Consider the following 22655-nt stretch of genomic DNA (forward strand, 5'->3'; position numbering starts at 1 on the left):
CACTGAACTAAATGGACATTTACAATGAGTTTAAATATAAAGTGAAAATATCCATAAATTTTCATGCATAAGACAGACAGAAAAATACCATATTATAATAATTCATTCAATAATAACATTTATGGGACAATATATTAATGTACAATATATACAATAAAAGAGTTAAATAATAAAATTGCATCAGATGGACTGGAAAATACTGTGTTATAATATACTATAAATGATTCAATAACAAAAAATAATGTGTCATGGAAAATACATGACACATGATCACTTGTTAACAGAGAGCTTAATATTTCATAGCACTTTGATTCTTGTGATTTTAAATTTATTAAAATGATGCCAAAAATTCTATACTTTACGATTCTTTATCTTTTTGCACATTATTAAATAAAATAATAAATATTGACTAAAAATTTTTTTGGTATGAAATTATTTTTATATAAATGATTTTTTTAATTGAATAACAGAATATTTATATAAAACAAAATAAAATTCAAAATAATTGAGCATACTTTACAAAACCGAACTACATTGTCTGCTAAAATCTACAATGTTATTTTATTACATGAATATGCAAAAATCACTTATGTACATAATAAGATATATGATTGATTCAAATAAAATAAATGGATAATGGAGCTTTAATTAAATTTCGTCAATAACATTATGATTACTTGTTAACAGATACCTTAGATGAGCTAAATATTTCATAACACTTTGATTCTTCAAAAGGCGGTGATATTGTTGAAACACAACTTTATAAAAAATTAGTATCGATACACTTCTCAAAATTTATTTTTTAAAGACTAGCTTGGAGAGAAAAATGCTCTATCTTCTTTATTTATATAAAATAAAATTCAAAATAATTGAGCATACATTACAAAACCGAACTACATTGTCTGCTAAAATCTAACTTGAATACATGAATATGCAAAAATCACTTATGTACATAACAAGATATATGATTGATTCAAATAAAATATATGGACAACGGAGCTTTAATTAAATTTCGTCAATAAAATTATGATCACTTGTTAACAGAGAGCTTAATATTTCATAACACTTTGATTCTTGTGATTTTAAATTTATTAAATTGATGCCAAAAATTCTATACTTTAGTTTTCTGTATCTTTTTGTACATTATTAAATAAAATAATAAATGCTGACATAAAATTTTTTTGGTATGAAATTATTTTTATATAAATGTTTATAATTGAATAACAGAATACTTCTACAGTGAAAGGAAATTTTTAATAACTTTTTAATAATTTTCGATGTCGATAAGAGCCGATTTTGTATATTTTAAGACCATTATATTTTAAAATTAATATTCTGCTATATTTATTGGAATGAAGTATGTTAGGCCCTTTTCAGTTATAGACAAAGTTGCATATTTTTTCACAATGTCAACAGGTCTAAAGGCAACTGTCTTACTTTTCTGTTGAGCATCTGCATTTGAGACAGTAAATATATTCGAACAGAGAGATCCAACATGAGGATAAGACATTAAAAATTTAGTTACCGGAATGTTCTCCCCTAAGAAGTATACTTCATCATTTAAAACAAGGATATGATGAATTTCAACACAATTTTTGTTCGACAATGCTACAACATCGTCCGCATGAATAAATTTTGAGCAATACTCCTTACAACTGAAAATGTTTCCTGAATAACTCATTCTTTTGTAAAACTGTGCATTGGATGATATAACTTTATTTCCTAATAACTTTTTAAAGGCCTTTTCTTGTGTTCTTTACAAATTTTGATACGTTGGTTTTCCAAACAACGTGCACCCATTTATATTATTGGCTTGTTTGGTTTCAGTTTTGCTTGTTCCCATCTCATCAACAAATTTAATTACCTGATGTTTTCTTATTTCCGCCTTAGATATTAGAACTCCTAAAAGTGATTTTCTGGTATAAGCAGAAGTAATTTGTAGGGGTACACACTTCGTACCATGATGTAGTTCTTTCAACTTTCCGATGCTATCTTCAAACATGAAACACGAATTGGCCCACAGAGGACCCCAAGCTTTAACAGTGTCAGGCAGGTGCAGTACAAGATGAATGTTATATGTTTGCTCTGTTACTCCATAAATGTTTTTCACGTAAGACACAAATCTTCTTAACACTTTACCGACCGGTAGCGGTTCGAACATACTATGCCCTTTCACCGCCCGCTCAGCTGCAGATCGTCCGAGACACCGGCTCGGTTTCGGCCTAGACTGACGCGCGGGAATATATGTGCTTTTCTTAAACTCTGGTAAAATTGTACGCTTCGTGTTATTGTAGGGTAACGAAATTTAATAAAATCTTTTACTTTAATCATATTAGTGTTAAACAATATTTATTTTATCTATTACAATCGTTTTCAGTTTATTATTTACATAAAATATGCCATAATCCATATAACAATATTTGTCGAAAAAAGAGGTTGTTTAATATTTTTTTAAACTATGATAGCGCTCGAAACAGTCACCTTTGTGTAGTGGGACGTTGCAGTATTTACAAGCGAAACCTGTTCTGCTTAGTTTTTTTTTACTTGCACAAACTCTGCATTGTCGTAGGGGTTTTTTACATTGACCGCTGGTCACTATATTTACTAGTTTATGCTTCCCGAAATTTGCAAGTCTTCCGGGATGATCAAATCGGGATGTGGTTCTTGTGGGTTCGGAATTAGGTAAATCCTTACCTTGTTCTTCAGTTTCGCAGTCTTCTATCAATGAAAGTGCCGCTTTGTGCAGAAAATTTTTATATGTAATCTTCTGTCCGTTCAGAGTTGTATATACTTTAAAGGAGTTAAAAAGTGCACAATTGATGAAGAACATTACGACACGTTTCGTCCATTTTTTTGTTTTCCTAAAAATGGAGTAATAGGACAGATATTGATCTGCGCGATCTACGCCCTTCATATATTTATTATAATCTATTATTGAAATAGGCTTCTGTATGGGGCAATGTGATGTCCTGCTTCTGTTTCTAGATTCCACCATTTGTGCAGAATGTATTGTCGATATCATGTTTACATTTCTTTTGCCATTATTCCATACTTGTAATAAAATATTGCCATTTCTAAGAAATTGATGTTGGCCTCTTGAAAGCTTGACCGTTTGAAGTATTTGAGGAAGACCTCTGTTCTTTCGAATCGTCCCGCACAATCGCAATTTATTTTTAAAAAAAATTTTAGCTATGTTGACACTATTGTAATAATTATCTTGATATATATGATGCCACATGTTCTTATACGGACCAATGACCGATAATACTGTCTCTTCTAATTTTTTTCCATCAGCGGCATACACACAAAAGTTGGATACGTATCCTGTACGAGCTTCAGACAGCACTCTAACCAGTATTCCATATTTTGTAATTTTTGCCGGATTATATGTTTTGATTGACAGTCTACCTCTCCACGGAATTACGCATTCATCTAGAGACAATTGTTGATCTGGTTTATATACGTTGTTAAATTTTTCCTTGAAATAATCAATGACAGGCTGGACCTTCACCAGCCTATGCGAATTGGGAGAAATATCGTTATTATTACAAAAATGCCAGCTTTGCATTATTTGTAAAAATCTGTTCCTGCTCATAACCTTCGAGAAGAACGGCGTTTCTATAGATGGGTCTGTAGACCAATAATCGTAGAGAATGTCCTTCTTTACTTGTCCCATGAGAATGATCAGGCCCAAAAATTTCTTCATTTCAGTCACCGTGACGTCTTTCCATTTTTTCGTTTTTGATGTAATTCTATATTTTTCCACAATTTGATAATGATATCTATTAGACTCCCTCACGAAGTGCTCAATCAGGTCACTTCCAATGAATAAATTCACAATATCCATTACGCTTTCAGAGGAACTTGGCATAATTTTTACGCCAGAGCTGCCTTCGAAAGGTTCCAAAATTATACTCTTGTCGTTCGTTGACCATGTATCATTGTTGTCTTCAACATTATTATTCATGTCCTCGTCTTCTGAATCACTGTATATCAGCGGTACAGGATGTCGCTTTCGAATGACTATACTACTGCTATCACTTTCGTCATCAGAACTACTTGCTGAACGGCAGTCAAGACAATCTGACAGGTCGTCGAGATAACACTCGCCGTGACTATCCTTTCCATTCATTTCTAAGGGCTAAAGGAACTGCCTGCTTGACTGGTTGAGAACCGCTGGCTGACTGCGCTGCTTGGAGAACTGCTGGTGGGCTTTTATCCCCGTCCAAGGCTGGGAATTTGCATAATACAACCTTCATATCGATGAAAAAATCCCGACTTTCCTCGCAGGAAAATCTAGTCGCACCCAGCTGCACGATGAAAAATCCCGACTCTTTTCGCAGGAAAATCTGGTCGCACCCAGCTGCACTCGAGAAAACGACAGCTGAATTTTTTTCAGGGCATGCTGAATTGGTGGAAAACGTAGTCACCACAGATCGGTCAAAAGTCGATTAATCGACGACCGGTCGGTAAGCGCTGGGAACAAAACGTCGATTAATCGACGGCCGGTTGGTAAGCGCTGGGGAGCAAACGTCGAATAATCGACGGCCGGTCGGTATGCGCTGAGAACAAAACGTCGATTAATCGACGGCCGGTCGGTAAAGTGTTAAGCAATCATCCGCTTTCGTGATGTCATTGGCTGTGATATTTGTGCCCAAGAGTAATGTTATACCGTGAACAAAGTGAAGCCAATGCTTATATACACCATTATCCAATAGATTTTTAAGAAGTACTGGTGATGTTAAAAGGAATATTCGCTATTACGAAGCTTTCCAGAAGGAAATATCCTTAGTTTCACGTAATCTACGTGAAGCTTCATGTGGGAGTTTTAGATCTTTAATACGTCCATCTAGTATTCTAATGCTCTTGGCACTTAAAGAATACTGACATCCCGAACTCTCAACAAAAAGACACACGAGTTGACGTGTTACACCTAGAAGCACACAGTGCATATAGTCTGGAATAAAGCCTTCTACCATATTAAAAGTTGGATACAATCTCATTAATACAGACGCACCTTTAATACCTTTTACAGCGTTACCAATTGATAATGCTTTTTCAGCATTTTCAACACAGTTATCAAAGGTTCTTTTTGTAGCTAATTCTCCATTGAAAGGATAGATTCGGCAATGTCCTTTACCTTTTATCACCCTCTCACCTTCCTTTTCACAAAATGCACAACCAAATTGTCCATTATACTGCTTAAAATTTTGCAAAGCACAAGGAGCTGGCGCATCACTACTGCATATCAATGTGAATACTTTAGTGATTTGAAACTTTTTCTCTCCATGCTTAGAATCTATCCATTTTAGGCCTTCCTAGGTTTTTTTCTACCAAACCACAGGCCACATAACATTATGTTTCGTTTTCTTTCAAGCGGCTCAAGCTCATTAATTTTGACCTGAATAGGCCAAACATCGTACCTACTTTTTTTATAAATAGGAACTCCATCGACATTAAATTGCATGGATATATTATTTATATCCTGTAAAGCATCAATGGAACGATACATACTACCATCGACAACATCTCGGTAAGTATCACAGTTATCTTGAAATTTTGATTTAAAATCTGAAACATTATTGAGGAGATCTTCATTTTCATGTTTCAATTGAAGTTGATGTGAAAGAGGCATGTAAAAAATTGCCATTTTTAATCAATTCATTACTATTAAATGATTCTGAACATGTTAAACACTCAGTAGAAACATGTTGACTTAGTTTACTTATGTAGCTATCACAATGAGGACAATAAAGATGCAGCTCACATGCATTACTAATTGCCGATGTACCTTTATAGAAGATATATTTCGTCTCTGGTAGATTACAAGGTGGCAATAGAGTTTTTAATAACTTGAGCAATCCATCGACACAAGATTTTGAAAGGTTGAATTTGATGGAGTAAGCTAAAATGCTCACAAATGCTTCTAAATTTGTCACATCTGCTGATTCATAAATCGGTTTATAACAATTTTTAATAAGATTTTCAAAATCATCTTTTGGTGGAAAAATATCTTCAGATGATGTTTCTTCTTCAGTATCTGATTTGTCAGATAAAGTGCTATTATTTAAACTAGATTCACTACTTATTGCTTCAGTCTCAATCTCACATATTTCTGATTCTTGACTTGTTTCAACATTACTTGTGCTTGGCACGTTGAAATTTTTATCCTGAATATCATTTACACCGAACAGCATATTCGATCTGTATCGACTGAATGTTCTGATTGGTAAGGATTCATTTTTCCATAAATACTGCTTATATTTTTTTTGACATTATTAATACCAAATAATTTGTGAAACCTCCTTTCACTGAAGTGATATATTTGTTTTTCAAAAAGCGACAGTTTTCATTCATGAAAAATGTAAACAATTCTATAAAAACCCTGAGTTACGGTTGCAGTTGCTCAATTTCCTCGCGATACAAGAAATGAATTGTAAAAAAAAAGGAGAGAAACTGATAATTGGGTATACAAATCACAGCAATCAGGTTCTTAATATCTCTTTGAGTGAAAATTGTTTTTTTATACTTGTTTTTAAAAACTGAACTTCAAGAGGCTAATAAAATAGAAAAACAACAGCATAAATTATTTTTTCAATATTACGAGTAGGTAACAAAATTAGTCTAACAGACGTTGGCAGTGCTCTTCTCATGTTTACTGAAATATTTTGTATTCGATATTAGCAACGTGATAGATAAGTGCTAGCAATTGTATTACTCGAACTTAAAATGGAAGTGAAAAAGAAAATGCTTGTACTGGTATATTTTTATGAAGAGAACCAGTATTCAATTTTAAAGTTGAGAAAAGCTGTCGATCAATCTGAACTTCAGGCAATGGATTTGGAAAGATGGGATACAAAAAGATCCATCGAAACAAAATGGAACAATGAGTTATATCCCTCTTATTTCCTACAATTTGGAGGTAAGTTATTAATATATTATTCATTAATCTATCTTTTGCTTGCATGTATTCTTAAAGGGGATATTTTCTTATCGAGATCTGTCATACTAACTGCAAGGTGCGGAATAAATTTTACACTACAAATAATTTTTAAAAAATAAGTAAACGTAGAAGTTTGATATATTTTTTTTTTGTTAAATATTTTCTCTGCTACTCCTGTTACGTCTCCAGGATTTTTTTTTAAAGCATGTAGATGTGTGCCACAAAGTGGCCACAAGTTACATCCTTTGAGGTGGTCCCCTTCTGTAGTTTTTTTTTAAGTTTGTTGCAGACTGCTGCCCTGAAGTTGCAAAGACTAGGTTATTGTTCCACCACAGAACACGATACGGAAATCTCCCTCATCTCTTCTGTACCTTATATTCATTATTTTGAGCAACATGAGCAGAAATAAAATAAAAGATGTTTATTAATTTAATTTTATGCTTAATAAATTTCAGAGAATGAAAAAGCAATGGAGCTACTAATTGATGATCTGGTTGGTGGGCGTATGGCATTGGAGGATATTCCTATCCTTCAAAGTATTAAATCTCCCTCTGAATCTCAAGCTGAATCAACCTGTCTTACGTCGAATGAACAGGAAGCTGATGCTCCCCTGAATGAAGTGCCACAACCTAAGAAGTAACTATATTTATTTCTGTATACATTATTGCTACTGTTCCCTCGTACATAATCATGGCGACATTGTCGCAGAATATTACAAAGTTCTTGCAGAAAGAATTTCCTTTTAAGAAGTAAAGAATTTTGGTTTTTCAGAAGTAGTCAGCATTTTGCTTTTCACCTTGCAATTTACGATAGACAATGTTGTTGCATCTTTCCATCAGGTTAGCCACCCATCTATCTATAGCGTTCACTATTCAAGAAGGTTTTTTTTTGTACTTAAACAACATTTTTGTTACTTTAAATTTAGTTAGTAACATGTATATTTGATATTATTAAAAGTATCTTGCAGAAAGATATTAGTGCTAGAGAGGTTTGTCGCAGAAAGCCCAAAAGAATTCTGCCACAGGGCGACTGTTAAGCTTTTTGCCTTACATTTTGCAAATAAATTTTTAGAACTGCAAGCTAAATAATTTTATTAGTTTGTCTACAGCAGGAACTCGCCCGCCACAAATTTTGAGACCATCTATTGCTATGAAAACAAGAATAGCCTGTCCTGTTTAGTTTGTAGTTCTAGTGTTTAAATTAGCTTAGATCATTTTTTTAATCTGAAATTTTCTTTTACTTAATATGTTTTGTTCCTTTTTAGGCTGAAGTTGATGGCATCGAGTAATAAGAGCAAGCGGGAAAAAATATCATTTCCAAAATTAAAAGTGATATTTCCAGATGTGTTGAAATTGAATGCACTACCTGCAAATCTCTGAAAACGGAAAATTTAGTTTTAAAGAAACAAATTATGGATCTTGCTGGAGATATGAAAGCCAAAGAAGAAGCTGTGGACAATTTCAGGATAAAATATAAAAAACTTAAAGCTAAGTATAAGCAACAAAAAGAGCAAAAGACTGAGGTGAAACTGAAGGACCGGGGAATCTCTGCTTGTTGACAAGCATAGGCTTGCCATTTGCCGAATTAATGACTATTCAAAGTATACATGCGATGTACTCGATGTTGTGTTTGGCAGAGAGTGTTTATCAAAAAGCGTGATCAGGGGAATAAAAGGCTCTTCAAAAGAGGTCCTTAATCCCGGATATGTAGCTGATATCATAGGCCACGTAGCTTTTAAATTTGATGTCAATCCATCTCTTGTGCGGGCCACTATTCGAAATAAGTTGAATTCCTGCTCAAAAGCTGCTCTTAAAAAATAAATAAATCTTGTTTTTATTATTTTTTTAAAATCTTGTTTGTTCTATTTATTTAACACTACAATATAGTACACAGTATATTTGTTTCAGTATGTTCCAGGGCTCGAAAAACCACCCGTCCTCGGCGGTCAAAAATTCCCCGCGGACAACAAATTTCTCGAATCCAACGTCCGCGCGGACGGCCATTTTCCCGTTAATGTTTGTGATATATTTTCAATTTTTGTTATCTTACAAGAGTCTAGCTCCTCACTTCTAAAATGACCCTCTAATCTCGAAATACAGCAACATACTGCGCATGGTGGAATTGATGTTTTCTCTGTCTGGGAGTACTGCAGCGGTTGAAAGGGGCTTTTCAGCAATGAACTTACAAAAAAAAAAAAAAAAAAAAAAACACATTACGTGCTGGTCTTAATAAATGAAAAACCTCTTACAGATTTCTGTGCAGAAACCTCTGTAAATCATTGGCTTGATTGTGGAACTGGTAAACGTCGTATTTGATTCATTTAAAAAACGCAGTACCATCGGATAAATTGACATGATAATAGACAGATAGCTTGACCTTTGTTATTTAAATTATTTCATTAAAGAAATAATAGGTTTTACTATTAGTAACCTAGTATTTCTTTTATTACCGTATAATGCTATCCTAGTATTTGTAATCCTAGTAACTACTAATTCATTGTGCAATTTATATAATTGTTAGTAATAAATAGGAGAAAATTATATTTTTATTTATTTAGAAACGACGGGTTAGTTTCTAGGAGGACGGGTACATTGTTGGACAAGCCGTCCTCGGGGACGGATAAAATTTCTGACTTTTTTCGTGCCCTGGTATGTTCAAAGCAGTTTTGCACTTATAGTAATGTTCAAAATACTTTAGCACTTGTGAAATAGTCAACCAGCAGGATATTTCACAGGTAAGTATCATCCAAACTTTACTATTGATCTGAAAAGTTTTTTCTTGAAGTCTACAGAATTTTTCTGAAGAAATATGAGTTTGCTCTGTTTAACCAATTCCCCCCCCCCCTCTTAGAAAGTTTATGCTGATAACACAAATTTTCTCACTGAAATATATATTGTTTGGGAAAAGTGTTCTAGAAGTATAAATATATTATTTATGTGTTTCTGAAGAATGTGTATACGCATTAAAATTTTTACAGATCTCAATTCTAATAAAAAAATATGGATAAAAAATTCAAAATAAAAAATAATATTTTTAAAAACCACGTTTTTGTAGTGGAGAATAATAATTAAAAAAAAATTTGAGAAACGAAACACGTGGGGCGCATGAAATACATAACAGTAATGTTATATTAGTGTGTGTATGTGTGTTCTTGAGAATATGTGTACGGTATATTTGTAATTGTAATCGTATCTGAATGTGGAATATGGTTGTGTATATGCATATGTATGTGGATGTATATGTGGCTGCGCATGTGTATGAGTAAGAAAATGTGTATATGTATGTGTATATATACTGTTATGTATTTCATGCGCCCCACGTTTTTCGTTTTTCAATTTTTTTTTAATTATTATTCTCCACTACAAAAACGTGGTTTTTAAAAATATTATTTTTTATTTTGAATTTTTTTATTTTAAATTATAATTTTTTTAATTTTTAATTTTTGTTTTATATTTTTCAAAAGTTATTACTTTTCAATTATTATTCTTCACTACAAAAAACGTGGTTTTTAAAAATATATATTTTTATTTAGATTATTTTTCTTAGTCAAGAGTAGTCAAGACTACTTTAAGACCACTACTATTATAATAGAACTTTCATTTTAAATTAGGGATACAAAAATCTTTATAGAAAAACAATACCTTTACGACTTTCATTAGTTTTATGCTGATGACAACCAAAACAATCTGGAAATGAATGAGGAAAAACTGGATCCTACCACGTGATTTTTCAGCCAATAAAAATACTCCGACAATAAAAATCTTTTCACCTGACATGTAATACTAATTTGACATAATGGAATCGACAACAAAAGACAATCTCGAAAATATTTTTTTTTAATTTTAATTTTATTTTACTTCGTATGTCTTTCTTCTCTTCATTTTCATGCATTGTCATCCAATTCTGAACTATGTGCCAAATTTGAAGTTTGTAGCTAATCGGGAAGTTAGTTTAAAATTGATTACAAAATTCCACCCGGACAGACATACACGAAGGCAAGTTTATATAAACGTGGTAAAATAATTTAGTCATATGGATTACCTAATCATTTTAAGATTAGATGTGATTGAATAATATATGGTATAATCACCATATGTTATGAATTTTAAATAAATTTTGACTAATGCATGTTGATAACGAAACAATATCATAACTAAGTTGCATTATTTCTTTATAAATTTATTCAAAACAAATCTATATTATCAGTTTTTTGTGTTACATTCAGCACGCACTGAACTTTTTTTTTTCTTAAAAAATAACAAATGTTGAAAATTTTGAATTGCAAATTTGAGTCTTCACTTTTTAATTTGTTCAATCTGCAGATTCCTTTTCAATGCTCGCTTTTTCAATGGTTATTGCTTCGAAATTCTACATGATTTTAAAGAAAAGAAAATTCAATGCGATATTACGATGCATGAATTTCAGTTTTGTGTAATCACTTTTCACAATATATATGTGTGTATATATATATATATATATATGTACTTCCTAGATAAATTATGGATAAAAGGAAAAATTGTGCTAGAACATTAACGTTTAAAAAAAATATCATATTTGCCACCAATTTGACTAAATGGATCATGGTATATGCAGGGGTCTGTCTAGACTTTTCTAAGAGGTCCCTATTTTGTGAAAATTTAAACATAATTTGTGAAAAATTAAAAAAATAACACAAAAATATGGATTTATTGTATAAGGGATAAAAAAATAAAATTTTAAGAAAAAGTATTTTGTGAAACTACTGTTTTTTCTAAAGTTGAATTTGTGAAGATATAGCTAAACGGTAGTAAATTCGGCCTAGACTGACCGCTGATACGTCAATTAAGTTGTTAACAAAATTTTAGGCAACTATTTCATCCATTATTTTTTCTGTGGCAACCCTGTCATTTAACAGTCCTGTTTAGTTTGTAGTTACAGTGTTTAAATTAGCCTAGATCATTTTTTTAATATTAAATTTTCTTTTACTTCATGTCTATTGTTCCTTTTTAGGCTGAAGTTGATGGTATCTCAGAACAAAAGCAAAAGGGAAAAAGAAATAATTTCCAAAATAGCAAGTATTGAAAAGAAATGCTTGACGCGTGAACCTCTACAAGCAGAGAATTCTTTATTAAAGAAGCAGGTTTTGGATCTAGCTGGCGACCTAAAAGCCAAAGAGGAATCTATGGAAAATATCCGTATAAAATATAAGAAACTCAAGTCAAAATACAAGCATCAAAAAGAACATAAGACAGAGGCTGAGTTGGCTCAAAACGTTGTAAAAATTGGGGAATCGCTCACTGTCGATAGACATAGGCTTGCAATGTGCAGGGTAAATGATTTTTCGAAATATACCTGCGATGTTCTTGACGTTGTTTTTGGCCGGGAGAGCCTTGCCAAAAGTGTGCTTAAGGGAATAAAAGGCTCCACAAAAGAAGTTCTAAATCTTGTTCATGTGTCAGAGATTATTGGCCATGTGTGTGTAAAGTTTAATGTCAATCTGTCACTTGTGCGCGCCACCATTAGAAACAAACTTAATTCGTGTTCTAAAGCGGCATTAAAAAAAGAGAAATAAATCTTGTTTTTTTATTATTATTTTTTTAAAAATCTTGTTGGTTTTATTTATTTTGCACTATACAATATAGTAGACAGTATATATGTTTGAGTAATATTCAAAATAGTTTTACTATTATGTGAAATGAAGTCAACCAATGGAATATTTCATTTGTAAGTATCATTCAAATACGTAAGTATCTCATATACGCATTAAAATTTTTAGATTTCAATTCTCTGATAAAAATCATCTAGTCATATGGTAGCAATTACCTAATCATTTAAAAATTAGTTGTGACTGAACATATAATATTGGTAATCGGCACCATATGTTACCAGTTTTAAATTAATTTTCACAAATACATGTTGATTATTAAAAAACATATTTCATTACTAATTCGCATTATTTCTTTACAAATTTATTCAAAGTGAATCCATTTATCAGTTTATTGTGCTACGACATTTAGCGCAATTAGCATTATTGTTTCTAGTTTATGTGCAAAATTAATGATTTTAATTTCTTTTTTTTATTATTTATTTATTTGCCAAAATATATCCATTGCTAGTTTGAAAACTTTACATTTAATACTTGACAATGCAATATTTTAGTGTTTAAAATAGTTTTTCATTTATACAAATTGGAAATTATTGTTTTTTTTTTTAATTTTAAATTGATTATTATGTTTTCCTCTCAGCAAAATTCCAACAAGGCTCCATTAAGTTAACTAATATTTTCAAATCATCTTTCAGGCGTTTTTAAAAGAAATTTTTTTTTTAAATTTACTAGTTTTAACTTAGCTAAAAGTATACTTTTTCTTAATGTTTACCATGAATGTTGGTTATGCAATTAAAAACAAATTGCAAAAGTTCTTTAAAAAAAACTGCAGTTTGAAGACTGCGGTGATTTGGCCCATAGCACTACAGAATTTTTGAAGTCTAAGAACTACAAAATTACTACAGTTTGTAAACTGCAGTAATTTTGCAGTAGTATCAACTTCAAAATCACTGCAGTAATTTTGAAGTCAAATTGCAAAATTACTGCAGTAATTTTGAAGTTGATACTACTGCAAAATTACTGCAGTTTACAAACTGTAGTAATTTTGTAGTTCTTCGACTTCAAAAATTCTGTAGTGCTATGGGCCAAATCACCGCAGTCTTCAAACTGCAGTTTTTCTTTAAATTTACTGCAGTTTATTTTTTAGCTGGGTTGTTTAGGGGGTAATAAGGGGATAAATAATGCTAAAGTTAGTAAAATTCAAAATGCTGAGCTAGAGTTAAATGAATCTTCTGATTTGGCTGCAGTTTCTAATGAAACTCCACCATCAAGCATTTCCAATGAGGAAGTTATTAGTTCTGTTTCCCAATGTAATAATAAAAAAATTGAATGTTCTAAAAGGGTTTATTTGCAGACTCGTACTGCTGAAGTTAAATCAGATTCTTCGTCTCAATTGACAAGAATTCTTTTAGATAATGGCAGCCAGCGTTCGTTTTTGTCTGAACGAGTTGCAAATAATTTAAATTTAAAACCGGTTGGTTACGAAGTTTTGTCAGTTTAATCGTTTGGAATGCAAAGAGCAACGGAAAAGGCTTATCCTGTTGTTGAATTCGAAATTTTCAAAAAAAAAAGGAATTTTAGAACTAAAATTAGAACTCTTGTCATACCATGCATTACTGGAGTTAAAGTTGAACCTCCTGACCCCAAAGTAATTGAATTTATGAATAAAAATAAAATTGATATGGCTGATTCTTATTTGGAAGATAATGATAATTTGCTGAGTATAGAACTTTTAATTGGTTCAGATTTATTCTGGGAATTTCTTTTATATGAAAAGATATCTATAAATAATCGCCTGTGTGCAATAAAAACTGTTCTTGGATGGGTGATTAGTGGAAGTAGTTATAAAAGGGAGCATACATTGTCACAAAACATAGCGGTTATGAAGCGGTTATTTAAGAAAATTCTGGTCACTCGATTCCTTAGGTATTACCAAGGAGTGTGAAATTTTATCTCTAAAAGATAAAGAAACAATTTATAAATTTGAAAGCAATTTAAAATATGAAAACAATCGTTATAAAACCGGATTACTTTGGAATTCAAATCCCGATGATCTTGATAGTAATTTCTCTATTGCCAAAAAACGGTTTGATAATTTAATAATAAAATTATGTAAAAATAAAAATATTTTTGACATGTATGCAAATATTATTGAGGATCAGATAAGAGATGGAATCGTTGAGGAATGTAAAGATAAATCCGTTAATTCTGGTTATTTCATGCCGCATACAGCTGTTTTAAGACCCGATAAAGAAACATCCCGTGTTCGTATCGTTTTCGATGCTAGTTCGAAGGATATTGGTTTAAAATCCCTTAATGATATGTTATTGTCAGGTCCAAATTTGAACCCGAATATTTTGGATGTCATACTAAATTTTCGAAAGCATGAAATTGCATTTTCTGGTGATATTGAGAAGGCGTTTTTAATGATAGACATAGATGAAAATGAGCGCAAATGTTTAAAATTTATTTGGATTGATTATGATAATTGCGAAGGTTTTAAAATTATGAATATGAAAAGGTTACCGTTCGGAGTTACCACTTCCCCTTTCATTTTGAAGGCAATAATAAAGTACCACATTAAAAAATATGCCAATGACAAACCCGATTGTGTTAAAATGTTAAATTCTTCGTTACACGTGGACGATCTGTACTGGGGAACTGATACAGTTAATGATGCATATCGACTGTCATCTGATGCTGTAAATATTTTGCAATCCGCGAGTATGAATTTGCGGAGATGTAATTCTAATTCAAACGAATTAAAGAAATTATGGAATCAAAATGGTATTGCCATTAATGATTCAATTGCACATGCAAAGGTGTTAGGTCTTCGATGGGACACAGAAAATGATGTACTGTTGATTGAATAAAAAAATTTAGAGCAGTCATCATCTAAGTCAATCCAGTGCACCAAGCGTACTGTTTTAAAATTTGCTGCTCAAATTTATGATCCTATCGGTTTAATTTCTCCCTTCGTTATTAAGATGAAAATTTTGCTGCAAAACATTTGGAAGGCTGGGCTCGATTGGGATGACCCTCTGCCTTTAGATATTGAAACAGACTTTAACAGTTGGATTTCTGAAGTTCCTTATTTAAAGAACTTTTTTATGGAACGGAAATATTTTGATAACTATGATAATAAGAAAAAAATTGCCGTTCATATTTTTACTGATGCTAGCACAAAGGCCTATGGTGCTGTAGCGTATTTCAGATATGCAAATATTTCGAACGAAGTTAAGACCTCATTCATTATGTCCAGAAGTAGGGTAGCGCTAATCAAGACTTTAACATTGCCCCGCTTAGAGCTTATGTTAGCGGTTATTGGTGCTAGAATCTATGATTATTTGCACAAATTGTTTAGTGACATTTGCCAACAATTTTATTTGTGGACAGATTCACAAATTACATATTTTTGGATAAAGAATAACAACTCTTTGAAACCTTTCGTGCAAAACAGATTGTCTGAAATTCAAACTCTGACAGATCCTAAACTTTGGCAACACTGTCCAGGAAGTTCAAATCCTGCTGATAAATTAACTCGAGGAGAATCACTAAAAAGCCTTGTTGATGATAACTTATGGAAATTCGGGCCATCTTGGCTCATAGAGGATGAAAGTAAGTGGCCTCAAGAAAATACTGAAATTAATCATCAGCAGCATTCAGTTGATTTAGAACTTAGAAACAGCGTTATTTCTCAACACAGTTGCCTCACAGATTCTAAAGAGACTTTACTGATTTTAGAAATTTACAGTTCTTTATTAAAGGTGAAAAGAATTGTGGCTTGGTCAAAGCGGTTTATCCAAAACTGTCGAAATTATGACAAACTGAAAGGTCCATTAACTACTGAAGAATTGAAAGAAGCCAAAGTTATTTTAATAAAGGAGGAGCAAAATAACTATTATGAAGAAGAAATTAAAACTTTGATGAAGAAGGAAGATATAAAAAATAACTCCATCATATTTTGTCTTCGTTCATACCTAGATGAAAAACAGATATTAAGAATTTGCAGTAGACTGTTTCAATCTGAAGTGGATCCTGAAGCAATTAATCCTATACTGCTACCCAAGAATTCGAAAATTTCCGAGCTTTTGATCACTGAAAAACATAAAAAGTTGCTTCATAGTGGAGTTAATGTCACTCTTTCGCAGATAAGAAAAAGTTATTGGATTCCACAAGCCAGACAACTTGTGAAAAGAATAATTGGAAGATGCGTGATTTGCAGAAAACACTTTGCGAAACCAGCCAGAGTACTGGAGAGCTGCCTAAAGATAGAATTTCAGAGTCTCCACCTTTCTCAGTGGTTGGAATTGATTTTACTGGGCTTATTTACGTAAAACATAAAGATGAAGTTTTGAAATCTTATATTACTGTGTTTACTTGTGCAGTCACACGGGCTGTATATATAGAACTGATTTCCGATTTGTCTACGAATAAATTTATCTTAGCTTTACGACGCTTCATGTCAAGAAGAAATAACTGTAAAACTATTTATTCTGATAACGCAGCAACTTTTAAGGCTGCTTCAAGAGATATAAGGTACTTCTTTTCTATTATTAGAGGAGATGAATTTCAAAATTTCATTTCTTCTGAAGGTATTGCATGGAAGTTTATTGTTGGGCTTGCCCCATGGTGGGGAGGATTTTATGAACGGTTGATGAGAAGCATTAAAGAACCTCTTAAAAAGATGATTAACATTCTAATGATATTTTAATAATTTACTATTCCTTTAAATTTGATGCTTCAAATTATATTTTACTGTCTTATAATTGATTAGTGTTTATTTTAATATTTTAATTTTAATATGTAACGTGTTTAAATAATGTTTGATATAATGTAGAATTATTGTTTTGCTATTGTATATTATTTTGTGATAATTTTTACTTTAAAATTATCAGGTGGGGAGTGTTGAGAAATGTAGATGTAAATTTAATTAATTTGAAATCTCCCCACCAGAGGGCTGATAATCAGTCTACATTGAACCACCAAGCAGTAAGCATTGGCTTGAATTAATTGTCTTCTAATGTATAACTTTATAATCTGAAGGGTTCCACTCTAATAATATGGAACTCGTTTTTGTTTAAATAAATATTTGTTATTGTTTTCGATATTGATTGCCCTCCCCTTCTTGTACAGCTTCCACAGTAAGCACAGATAACATCAATTCCTTGCCCGGGATTTGAACCCAGAACTTTTCCGATGCCAAGGCCAGTTCCAGTGACTCATACACAGTGCTTTCGAACATTATTCAAAATGCAAGTGTTTTTTTTTTAAACATATCAAGATTGATATCTTTAAAAAATTGTTTATCCAAAAATCTATCTTGATCATTTCTTCATTTATCTTTTATCTAAATTTCAAACTTTAATAACACAATTTTTTTTTTATCCGAAAGTGTTATCTGTCAAAATGAAAAAAAAAAAAAAATTCACTAATATTTCTATTTATGAGTATTCTTATTTTTTTTTCACCTTTTGTTTCAACGGCGATATCAAATTTTGTTATCAATTCACATATCATCTATGCCTTTCTAAACTGACACGCAATAGTTTGTTTACGTTCCAAGGTTTATTGAAACATATCCATTAACCTAATACCACTTTTATTTAGTGTCATTAAATAAGGTCTGAAAAGACAAATAGTGTGTTGTTGAGACCAATCTTTAATGCTTTTTTTCATATTTCTATCGCAAATAATGTAATATTATAAATGAAGATTGTATTTCATGCATATTCATCAAATCATGGCTATTTTCAATTTTTGAATCAAGATCTTGTGTACATACGCATTCATCTATTTTTTATGCTCGTTTTCATATTTCTATCGCAAATAATGTAATATTATAAATTAAGATTGTATGTAAATCATGGCTGTTTACAACTTTTCATTGGCAATTTATGTAAATCACCGCTCAAGTCAGTATATACTTCAAATCATGTTTATATTCTTGTAAGTGTTACCACAATGTCACAAAAACAAAATGTCTTATTCACTGTATAATTTTCATGATGTATGGGGTAGGTACCGAATTTGAGTTAAATAAAATTTAAAAAAAAGTGTGCTGTTGAGAGGGTAGATTCCAGCCTTAGACGTCGTGAGAGAAGGTTCCTCTCTAACCGGTCTCTCACAAGAAGCGATCCTGCGCAAATACCCCGTATTTTATGCGGACTTTGTGGCGAAGCAGACGATAGGGTGCGGTGGCGTGACTTGTTGATAACCTGAATGCTCTGAATTGAGAGTAGGACGTTCAGTGTTTACAACTTCGTGCTCCTGTTCCAGATGCATGTAATCGTTCCGAATTGAGAGTAAGACGTTACATTGTATTCAACTTTTTATTTTATTTGATGACTCCTCAGGTTAGTATTGATCTACTCGTGGTGGAAACCTAAAGCCCTCCATAGCTTACCGGTATCAACCAAGCCACGAGTCGGTGTTTGCTTTTCTCTGTAGATCTGACCAGAGATACGGGTCCCACCTCGTGATTTAGCACTACCGAAAGGTCCTTTACAGGACCATAATATCATGGCTACTTCCGAGTGTCCCATGGACGCGGAAAATGTTTGTGTTAGTAATAGCGCTCTTAATCACGATGTAGTTGAAATTTCCCAACCCGAAAAAATCATTCCGGGATTAACTATCGCTAATTCGGATAAACCGAATAAAAAGAAAAGACGAAAAAATTGCAATAAAAATAAAACACAGTCCACCGATGACGACTGCACCGACCTAGATTCGGATTCTCCGACAGTCCAAAATCACGAATCCGCTACAGCCATTAATGATGTAGCGTTAGCGTTCGAGAATATGATCATTCATACTTTAGCATTATTAAAAAATGCCGCCTCATTTGCTGATAACGGTCAGTCATAAAATTTCAAAAAACATAGACAAAATTAAGACTAGTTTCAATAATTTTCGACAAGAGCATCATGCAATCAAAAATAAAATAGTCAACGAAACTAAGCTTTTTAGCGAATTATCAAACACAACCGCTAAAAAATTAGATGAATATGCTAAGGATCACCAACAGCAATTTATGTCTTTTACATTAGATAATGATAACCAAACACATGATAACATCATGGTCACAGAGTTCCCTGATACTCTAAATCAAAATAACAGAGACAGCAATTTCTCCATTTCAAAAACAAAGAGATTCAAGGCCACCCCATTCTCCTCAACCAGGGTAGTCCAAGATAACAACGTTAACCCCGATCCAGAAGACGGGTTTACTATTCAGAACAAGAAATCAACCAAAATCCCACCTATCGTCATTAAAGACGAAAAATTTGGCTGGAAAAAATTTAACGAACTATTGAAAGAAAATAACAATAATGACTACAAAGCCAAAAATAATGGTGACTACTTTACCCTAAAAACTAACAAGTTGCAAGACCAATGCCAAATTGTAACCTTGTTAAAAAACAAGAATATATTTTGTCACACCTACAGCCTCCCAGATGAGCGCACCTTCAGAGTAGTACTAAAAGGAATCCTAAAATCATTTACTGGACATTAAGTTCAGGAAGAAATTACAAAAGAAGGTATACCAGTTGAGAATGTCACCAGTTGAGAAACACCAATGCCCACATACGTTGTGACTCTTAACAGAAACTGTGAAAAAAGTAAAGAAATATATGATATCAGATTCCTATTCAGGATTAGAGTCAAATTCGAAGAATACAGAAAATCAGACCGCCCTTCGTAGTGTCACCGCTGCCAGGATTTCTTCCATGGCCAGCGGCTCTGCAACCATCCCCCTCGGTGCGTGAAGTGTGCGGGCGATCATAGCACAAGTGATTGCACGAAAGAACAAAATGAGCCTGCCAAATGCTGTAATTGTGGGGGCGAGCATTCTGCAAATTACACAGGATGTCCCAAATGTGAGAAAAAATCCCAAAAAACGAGCACACGGAGCGCTCGTATCAAAATACAACTATGGATACAATAGCGAAACTATTTAAAGCAAAAATTTCATTGAAAGGAAATATTACTCGAATATAAACCTTTGTCGATAGTATATCTGAAGATATTCCTAATACTACCATACTTGAAGTGAAATTGAAAAAAGTCGAACAATTACAAACTAAGCTTGATAAGTTGAAAGTGCATTCCTTCGGTCTTGAAAAAATCACTGATCAAGAATTGGAAGAATTCGAAAAAGAAATCGAACAATGTGAATCTCGCCTAGAAGATTTGGAGGTAAGCCTCAAACTTTTAATTGATTCTATGTATGTAATTGTAGTAAAAGCGTTTAAAGTTTTTAATTGGATTGCATTCAAATTTAATTAAAAAATATTTTGTGATGGGGTGTTTTAAGTGCATTCTTTCAAAATATAAGTTAAATTATATTCAAAATTGCATTATTATTTATATTTAAATAATTTGATTAAATTATTTTTTATTTGCCTTGAGAGTGTAAAAATGTTTTGAAATTTTCGGTGAGTACTCACTACAAGAGCATAAACATTACTTTTAAATTTTTTTCATAGAAACGATGTCATTTTATTTCAAAAAAATACCTTTTTGTTTTAATATGTTTATTTTTTATATATATCCTGGTTAAAGAAATAATAAGCAAAATGAAATGTCAAATAGCTGGAATTTTTAAAATGCGCAATTGAAATTTTATTCATGCTTTGAATTGATTGTTTGCAACACTGTGTTTTTTAAATGATATATAATTTTAAAAAGAGTTAAATTTGTACACACTGATAGGTGAATAATACAAATTTGATAAGGTACTGCAGGTGAAAATATTTGTATTTGAAATTTACATTAGTATTTGAAAATATTGAATATTTGTTAAATTTTTATTATATATTGTTTGCAAAATTTCATGCTCCAAGTAAATAAACAAATATTACGTTCGTTTAAAAAATACGCAAAACGATCAAAATATTAATAAGTTTTTTTTAAATAAAAGAAGCAACTGGCCATTTTCAGGCATACATAACTTGACTACAGGTGCAAAGCAAAATACATAAGAAAATTCTGGAAATCTACCTCACCCTATTTCCTGTCCACAGAGAATAGGGGTGCCACTAGTAATTGCTGTTTCCCCCTGTCTGCAAGCCATTGATATGCTAGAAGACTTATACGTCTTAATGTCTGGCTTCAAACGGAATGCAGTTTTCGTGGAAGAGCAAGGAAATGGTAATGGACAATGTCGGTTGTTAAAGCGAGTCCAGACAACGAGATTTATCAGTACCGTCATTCGGGGCTACTTTGTGCAGGATTTCGCAGTTTTTGAACTTTGACATGTAAAAAAACTATGTTAATTCAAACTTTAGTAAAATTTATCGATACTATATTCATAACTGGACTCAGACGAGTGAATTTGATCAATATTGGCATTATTTGTATGTAATATTTACGAATAATAAGTCAAAACATACCTTGCACAAAGTACCCCCCAAATGGGGCTATTTTGTGCAACGATAGGAATTCAGTTTAATAATTATGTTTTTAGTAAAATATTGATATAAAATTGTTAAAAAAGTTAATTGTTGACATTTTTAAAGACAAAAACATCAAGATATGTAATGATATTAGTTTGAAAATAATTTTCAGCGTTAAAAAACCATTTTTTTTGAAGAATTTTTTCTTAAAAAGAATGTTTGTTTCAAAACATTTGAGTTTAAACAAAAAGAAACCATATACATTTTTAAACATTGAAATGGATGAAATTTTAAAAATAATAATTATTACATATTTATTAACATTTATAATATTGTTAAATTTCAACATAACATCCTTGAATGAACATGTCAGAACTTGCTCTTCAGTTTCTGTCAAAATTACCTGATGTCCTATAAAATATATTTTTATGTGTTAAATTGTTTGATTAATTCATTAGAAAAATCTTTGTGGAAGAAAAATAAGTTTACCAGGAAGTTTCGCGTGTTTCTTGTGAATTTTATTAGAGATAGTATTTTTGTGGATTTTGTACATCTGAGAAGCTTCTGCAATCGACATACCACCAGCAACTGCTTGCAAACATTGTTACAGCTTTTCTAAAGTGTAATCACGGTATTTTCTCGTTCCAGGTATTTTTTTTATAACGTCTGACCATTTTTCTGTCGGAAAAAAAAAACTAATGAAACTTTGCACAAAGTAGCCCCAAAG

At 32.0% G+C, this 22655-nt stretch overlaps 3 protein-coding genes across 3 annotated transcripts; 2 read left to right on the forward strand and 1 right to left on the reverse strand.

The window, feature by feature from the left end:
• Positions 1–1217: 1217 nt before the first annotated feature.
• On the reverse strand, positions 1218–6197 carry LOC147802982 (uncharacterized). Its single transcript, XM_087152801.1, has 4 exons — positions 5726–6197; positions 5402–5571; positions 4765–5318; positions 1218–2306 (listed from the first exon to the last, which is right to left on the reverse strand). Exons 1-4 carry the CDS (start codon positions 6195–6197, stop codon positions 1757–1759), a joined length of 1746 nt encoding a protein of 581 aa, XP_087008927.1. The 3' UTR covers positions 1218–1756.
• Positions 6198–14662: 8465 nt separating this feature from the next.
• On the forward strand, positions 14663–15400 carry LOC122272163 (uncharacterized). Its single transcript, XM_043055457.1, has one exon. It carries the CDS (start codon positions 14663–14665, stop codon positions 15398–15400), a length of 738 nt encoding a protein of 245 aa, XP_042911391.1.
• Positions 15401–15781: 381 nt separating this feature from the next.
• LOC147802983 (uncharacterized) lies at positions 15782–17540 on the forward strand. Its single transcript, XM_087152803.1, has 2 exons — positions 15782–16396; positions 17484–17540. Exons 1-2 carry the CDS (start codon positions 15782–15784, stop codon positions 17538–17540), a joined length of 672 nt encoding a protein of 223 aa, XP_087008929.1.
• Positions 17541–22655: the final 5115 nt, after the last annotated feature.

This window comes from Parasteatoda tepidariorum, chromosome 10 (assembly GCF_982258835.1).
Source record: "Parasteatoda tepidariorum strain Cologne lab strain chromosome 10, Ptep-v5.0, whole genome shotgun sequence".
NCBI lineage: Eukaryota > Metazoa > Arthropoda > Arachnida > Araneae > Theridiidae > Parasteatoda > Parasteatoda tepidariorum.